Raw genomic sequence first — 8,077 nt, 5'->3', positions numbered from 1 at the left:
TTGATATTACCTTTAAAGATCTGTAATTATAAAAATTCTGAAGTATCATTATTTTATATTGTTATTTCTTGAAAATTTAATAACTTTAACAGTGAAACAAAATGTAAGTTATTAAATAATCTAAAAACAAATGACAATATTTGAAATATTAAGAAGAGTGTATAAGTAGCAAATATAAAACATAACAGTAAACGAAATTTGATGTTACATGAATGATGACTGATTGTGAATTGTCAAATAGTAATCATCCACGTCTAGTGTTCGGCAAGAAGAAACAATTTAAAAAGATTTCAATTGTTATCCTGCTATATAAAAATATGATTATAGTAGTATGAGTAAGTAATACCTATGTTTTAGATGGAACACAACACTTCTTTATAGACAACGTTCTTAGTTGTGTTTGTATCATTACCCTTGTCGTCTAATACAACAACCTTCAAGCCTGTTTGGTAGTGACAGGCGAAACTGCTACATACAGTTGTCCGTGAGAAAATATTGGTTTACGTAAGTATAATCCAACATTGGAAAGTGATTGTCCTTGACACTCGTTAATTGTCATTGCGAAGTAAACGGCAACTGGGAATTGGCGTCTTTGAAACTTGACAGCAATCTTTCTATCGGTAGGTGCAATTACCATTCGTGCAATGTAAGTCAGGTTCCCGAAAAAATGATCGGTAATTATTCGAGCTTCAATGGTATGATCTCCCATCCTCTCTACAATTAATGTGGTACCATTATATAAACCTTTTGACTGATCCATATTACGAAGCAACATTATAGGCACACCACGCTTCAAAGTCAATTTATGGTTAGGGACACCAGGGACTTTAAGTCCATTCAAAACTTCAGGAGAGTAAACCTGTTGAGCCCAAGTGTCATTCTCTTCATCTAGAGTTAGGCTATCAGAGCTATAGTATACTCGTTCCTCATCATCTATAAAAGTTAAAATGTGCTCATTTATAGAATCTACTTCTTCGTTGGTGGGTGCCAGAATTGCTTTAGAGCTAAAAAAGTTACCATCACCAAGATGATCCAAGATTGAAGGATATGTTGAATTAACTAAAGTGTCTATTGCATTTCCATCAGTTTGTAACAAAATTTCAGGAGGTAATTCTATGTCTGCCTCACCATCGTTTGGCTCGTTTATTTTTCCCTCACTAATCTTCAGAATCCAATCAGAAAAATCCCTAATCTTTTGTTGATCAACACAATCTATATGAGTTCTCAGTCGCATGTTTTTTGTTAATTTCAATACCTTACAATGTCTCCATAAATCAGAAGAATGTAGTGATGCGTGACCTTGCCTCTTGGTCCACTTTCTTGGTGATTGATTTCAAACATAATAGCGAGGAAATTCAATGTATGTGTATTGTCTTGCTTCATGATTATCTCGATTGTAATTCATCTACTTGATGAATTGTGAAGCACCGATAGAAGGTTTGTTGATTACACGTTCCATACTATCATCACCATCATAGACAATTGGTTGTTGATTTGGTAGGTGAAAGGATAGTCTGTGAACTGCAGGTGATCTGAAAAGAATTTCGTAGTTGAAAAGACGCCATGCTGCTTCACAAGCTGACAGATAGCGACAACTATAATATTCGTTGATCTCATCTCTACCCGTTGACGTGTTTTCACCAGCATTTGCATTATTTTTATCCTGAAAATGAGCAGATATACGGTCTGGACCTTTGTTGATATACTTGAATAAATACTTTATCATTTCGAACTGGTTACACCATTCAATATTCCTATGTGCCTGGTACTGTTTTAGTAAGTCCTTATTATATCCAACAACGTGTCTGTAATTTTAAATTATTATAAAAACATTAGTTATGAAATTTTAAGTTCGTTAAAATAGTAGTAATGCTTTAATTAAATGTTGTATAGAATTAAATTATTGAGTTTAAATTATATAAATTGTGGACTAACCTGTTGTCTAGCTTTTCTCCTTTTTTCATGATAAAATTACCATCATTACGGCGCCTGTAATTTGGGGATCCATCGCCGTCAAAGTGACTTTCATCTGTAAAGTCCTTTGGAAATCCTTTAGAACATGTACCTCGACGCATGCATGGACATTCTTTATGCTTTTCGCCACAAGGACCATGCATCATAAAATCTGAAACTAAAGAATACAATTCAGGATCCTCATTTTTATCGGGAATTTCGGCAACAATGACTTTGTCAGTTTCGGAAGCATTTGGTGAAGTCTCTGTTTTATCAAGCCATAAAATCATGTGCACATGAGGTAAACCTCTTTTTTGAAATTCTATAACATAGTGACCTGTTTACTGGTGAGCATGTTATTCAATTAGTAATTATAAATATGTATAGGAAAAAAATATAATATAAAATAAATGTGTATATGAAAAATTAACCAATGCTATGATAAAAATAAATACCTCGTCTTAGATATCCAAATATTTTTTCATCCTTGATTTGGTCATACAAACTATCAAGCTTCATTTTGAACACACGGGTCAGAATGTCAGGCCTATCTTCTGGTTTTAAATTCAAAGGGGCTAAAACACGAAGGACTTCCGGCCATTTAGCATTACATGTTAAAGTGATAAAAAGGTCTGGTGGACCATACGCTCGAACAATGGCCATAGCATCCATATAATTTTCATACATGTATCGTGCTCCACCTGTAAAAGAAGAAGGTATTGTTATCCTTGTGCCCATTGCTGAAACATCATAATCTCATGTTTCTTGTGCTTCAACTAAATTGTTAATCTGAGCAACTCTAAATGCCTTCTGATTATTTCTTATGTAATGCAACCGTGCATTTTCAACCATTGTGTAAGCATTAACCATAAATTGTTGTAACACTTTCTGTGCCAATAGAACCAGAGATGTTTCACCAACTCTCATTTGTAACTGATATGCAAAGAATTCTCGTAAAGTTAGGCACGCATGCCCAGTTGCGTCCTTGATCTCAACACCCTTATGTAGAATATCTACTCTATAACCATCTTGAGCATAGGGAAACAATATGGGATACTGCATAGCTAAATATGATGGATGGAGTTCACTTATATGTCTCAAACCCTTTCTACGGTTGTCTAAAACAATATCACGTTTATCACAAGTTCCATCTAGATCTCCAGTAATTATTACTGCAACTTCATCTGCTGTAGGTAGGTTATAAGTTCTACCATCTTGTGCTCTGCTGCCAATCAGTTTAATTCTAACTGGTTCGTTCTCATCCATGTTAAATCGATCTCTAGCCATACGGAATTTCTTTACCAATGGGTTCACATGGTCAAGTTAACCCTTCAACTGATGTATGGTTTCCGTACTCAAAGAATATTAGTTTGTCGATGTATTTGAATTTGCATTTCTGAGAGACAATAATTGTAACATCCTGTCAAAATCGACATTGACGCAGATGTTAACTCTGGTCCCAGTGCATGGCTTGACTTCTAAGTACATCAAAGTTCTACAGCGGAAGCATAATATATAAGTACCTGCGACAAAACATGCTTAAAAGTGTCAACCAAAAGGTTGGTGACTTCATATGTTTATCATAAACAATGATTTTGATAATAATGATAGATCACAAGATTTAGTTTAAAGTTGATTGATATAGAAATATCAATCTAAAAGTGTTGCTGCAGTTTGTAATATCGCTACTAAACAAAATTTACCCTGTGACACCTTGTATTGTCAGTGTCATGGAATCAATATTATGTAACCAAAGACCAACGATCGAATGATTGGAGACGTTACTCTCAATAGGCCTACTCACAATAATTAAGTTTGCATTTATACGTAGCAATTAATGATATTACGGTAGGGATTTAGCATGAATCAAAGCATGACAGCATAGTTAACAATTTAGTACTTGTGTCTAAGCGTAAAATAGTTATAAAGCAAGCATGTGTTGAAGCGACCCGTCCTAATCCATCTGGACGAATACATTACATTTGGTTACATCGCGAGGTACTTGACCTTTATATGATACATTTTACAAACATTGCATTCATTTTTAAAAGACAAACTTTCATTACATCTAAAGTTGACCGCATGCATACCATTTCATAATATATCCAACTATAATTGACTTAATAATAATCTTGATGAACTCAACGAATCGAATGCAACATCTTTCAAAATATGTCATGAATGACTCTAAATAATATCTCTAGAATGAGCAAATGCACAACGGAAGATTTCTTTCATACCTGAGAATAAACATGCTTTAAAGTGTCAACCAAAAGGTTGGTGAGTTCATTAGTTTATCATAAACAATCATTTCCATTAATTTAATAGACCACAAGATTTTTATTTTCATTTCTCATAACCATCATCTCATATCAGGCATTTCGCAAACTGCATAGAGATAAAAATCATTCATATGGTGAACGCTTGATAACCGAACTAACAGGATGCATATAGAATATCTCCATAATTCCGGGACTCTCCTACTTAATTAAACTCGTTAACCAGGCCCAACATAAATCACGACCCAATAGACATGTGGCAGCCCAAATTATGTTTTTAATGGATTAATCAGCCCAAGAATACAGTTCATGACCCAATACAAATTGGGGTTTTTGATTTTTTTTAAATCATCATCGTGTCATCATCATTCATGTATCATCATCATCATTCGTTACCATCATAATCATATTATCATCATCGATTGTTACCATCACCTATCGAGATCACCATCATATCGATCTTTATTATTTCCTCTCGTCATCTCTTCATCACCTTCACGTTCTTACTTCACCCTCATCATCTTCAATCATCATAACCGTAGCATCGTTCATAAACCGTCATCACTTTATATCATGCCCATCGTGATTGAAATAAATAGAAAACAGAAAAACACACATGTAGCAGCAACAGTATGATGGTGGTTGGTGGATTTCAAAAGTGACCAAAAGAAGAAAGTGATGGTGGTGACTGTCGTTAAAGTGATGGAGGTGGAAAAGGTTGTGCAAGGTGATCTATGGTGGCGGTTGAAGTGGTTTTCTGTGGTGATGATGGGGTTGATGGGTCACGGTTGCAGCAAGAAACACATAAAAAAATATTGAGAGAGAGGATGAGAGAGAGAGAGGGTGGAAGAAGGTGGCGGTGATGGGTGTTGGAGGTGAATGGAGTTGAGATTTGTAGTAATCGGTGGAGTTATTTTGTACATGTGGTTGAGAAAATATACTCTTCCCATTGTAAATCTTATCCTCATTAAATGACCCAATCACTAACATGTTATGTTCAATCATCTTGATGAGATGAAAGCGTCAATAATAAGCTGAATAAGTCGTGAACATAATGTTGCACAAAAAAGACTGTCATTGGACGGATGGACAGAGAAAATTATGATGGAGCATCACAGCAACGAGAGCAATAACTTGAAAATAAATTACGGAGTATTTATCAAATATACATTGGAATTGAAATATAAGTTTAGTCCGAGACACAATTTGTTGACTAAGGATATGGGTTAATATATTATATATATATGGAGTACATCATAAAGTAAGAAAGAAAAAAAAACGTGAACATAAACATGATAGCCATCTACCATTTGTTTTCTTATACCGACACTGACATTAGGAATAGTAATTCGCACTCCGTTGTTAATTAGTGGCTGATAAAAGTCTTCGGAAAAATTCCATATTTTTAAATTAAGTATATTTATTTATTTTGGTCATTATGGTATGAAATTCGAGCATTAACTATTAAATAAAAATTACATTAATTATTCACTCCCAACTCCCAAGCAAAATATAAAAAGTTTTAAAATTTGACAAACAACATCTAAATATATTATTAATAAGCCTAAAATTTATCAAACTCATTTTCGTATCACCGTTTATTTTAAAATTACATAAGTTTGAATTTAACTTGCTTAATATCAATCGAAACATCAAACGAGTATTACAATCATTTAATATTTATTTTTAATATACTTTATTTATATATAGAGATATATTTTAAATAATAATTGTTATAATATCCTATTTTTATTTTATTAATTTTTAATAACAATAACATATAATACTTCAAAATATATTTCGAATTATTATTTATATATACATACACACATATCTATTTACAATTAATTATTCATGAATCGTTCGGGAGTAGTCAAAGGTCAAATGATATTATGAATATAGTTTACAAACTTTGTTACTCAACATTACAGACTTTGCTCATCATGTCGAAATCAAATAAGAATTAAGTTTAAATTTGGTCTAAAATTTTTGGGTCGTCACATGTGTCTCACCCCAAAAGTTATAAAACAGTTATGAAACAGTAAAAAGTGGGGCTATGAAGTTCACCTTAGTAGCAAGTAAGTTATTCCATGCAAAGAAGAATGAACGAAGTAAGTGATCGGAGATCTTAACCTAGAGATATAATCTTTGATTAGTTAATGTCTAACAGACATAAAGTTTGTTTATTAATATAGCAACTATATTAACAGTGACGGTTTTCGAGAAAAATGCCTATTTCTTAAAAGTTTCTATTTTTGAAAACCTACTATTTATGAAAAGCTTCCACTAATAGTAAGCTCCTAGTTTAAAGAAGTTCGGGTTATAATTCTTCACAAAGATGTTGCACAATCTTGTCTAAACTTTGTTTCTATCATGCAAGTCACTCGAATGATCTGTTGTTACCGGGCCCAGGATTCTTGACCAGAATCTAAGTCATGGCATTCGAAATCCACAAGCGGTTCCCATAAGGCAACAAGGACCACTCTAGGCCACAACTAGCAGTGAGGTTCGTATAAAGTGCACGTTATCTTTTAATTATAACCTTTACGTTATATGTGTATACACACAACAAATTATTAATGTGCTTAATAATTATATATGTGATAATATAACCTAATTATTATTTAATATTTAGTTATTATACCTTAGTATGTTATATATATATTAAATATAATTACCTTTAAATAAATACCTAAATTATTTAAAAAATAATAGTATTTTATTAATCGAGCATTATCCAAAAATGTTTAAATAATTAATTAAATATCTAAAAATTATATACATAATTTTTATTATCTTAGTTAATCATATAAATTAGTATAAAGTTTAAGAAAATGTTTTTATTATATTTTTGTATTTATTTTTGTTTTTACCCTTAATTTATTCACAAAATAAGTTTAATTCTACATAATTACTAAATAAACCCAAACAATTATTTTTATAATTTTTATAAGTTTCTATCAGTCTAATAACCTGTATAAAAAATATTTAAAAAATATATTTTATTATTTTATATTTATTCTTAATTTACCTTCGAATTACATAATAATAGAGTTTAATTATATAATAATAACCAATTCGGCCCAAGTAATTATTTTTATAATTTTTGTAGATCTATAGTTTTATAAACTCATAAAAAAATTATATATAGTTTATTTTTGGTTAAAAATATTTATTATGAATTTTACATTGTTTTTATGTTTAAATACTACACAATTCGTATTTAATTATAAATAATATTCCATAAATTATCAAAATTATTTTTATACATCATAATACTTATAATACTAATTATAACATATAAACATAATTAATTTCTAATTTTACAAAGAATATACAATAAATATAAATATAATCGACAATATTAAAAAAATAATAAAAATAGAAAGTACCTCAAATTTTCTTCAAGATTTTGAGAGAATAACTTAAGTTTTTGTTTTTGGCAAGAAAAAATGAATGAGGAGCCATGTATTTATAGGTAAAAATGGTTGGTGAAAAGGAAAAAAATAAAATAAAATAAAGGTGCCAATTTTGACAAAAAAATAAAACATGTTAAAAATATTTTTAATAAGTTTTATATTTGAAAATATTTAGTCAAAATTCATAGGCTCATTATTTAATTTATAAAAAAATCTTTTTTTATATGCTAAAAATATATATAATGATTAAAATAACTTATCATTTAATTAATAATTATGTTACATATAGTTTTAAATATAATACGCATTAATATTAATATTAACTAAAGTTATTTTATATAATTAGTGTAAACTTTAGTTAACAAAACGTGTCGACTAAAAATAAATATTTGATCAACGTCGAATTTAATTATATATTACGTATGG

The 8,077-nt window shown here is 30.6% G+C and overlaps 1 protein-coding gene across 1 annotated transcript; it reads right to left on the bottom strand.

Annotated features, from left to right (window-relative positions):
* Positions 1-436: 436 nt before the first annotated feature.
* Positions 437-1,234, bottom strand: LOC139870887 (uncharacterized). The gene has a single exon (XM_071858652.1). The coding sequence runs from the start codon at positions 1,232-1,234 to the stop codon at positions 437-439; it is 798 nt and encodes a 265-aa protein (XP_071714753.1).
* Between the last annotated feature and the right edge of the window lie 6,843 nt (positions 1,235-8,077).

The sequence above is a fragment of the Rutidosis leptorrhynchoides genome, chromosome 10, assembly GCF_046630445.1.
Source record: "Rutidosis leptorrhynchoides isolate AG116_Rl617_1_P2 chromosome 10, CSIRO_AGI_Rlap_v1, whole genome shotgun sequence".
NCBI classification, from domain to species: Eukaryota; Viridiplantae; Streptophyta; class Magnoliopsida; order Asterales; family Asteraceae; genus Rutidosis; species Rutidosis leptorrhynchoides.
The sequence above is the reverse complement of the archived record's forward strand: the minus strand, read 5'-3'. Positions and strand labels throughout refer to the sequence as shown.

Coding starts and splice junctions, on each gene's coding strand:
- LOC139870887 (XM_071858652.1), bottom strand. CDS start 1,234: ATGCGACTGAGAACTCATATAGATTGTGTTGATCAACAAAAGATTAGG.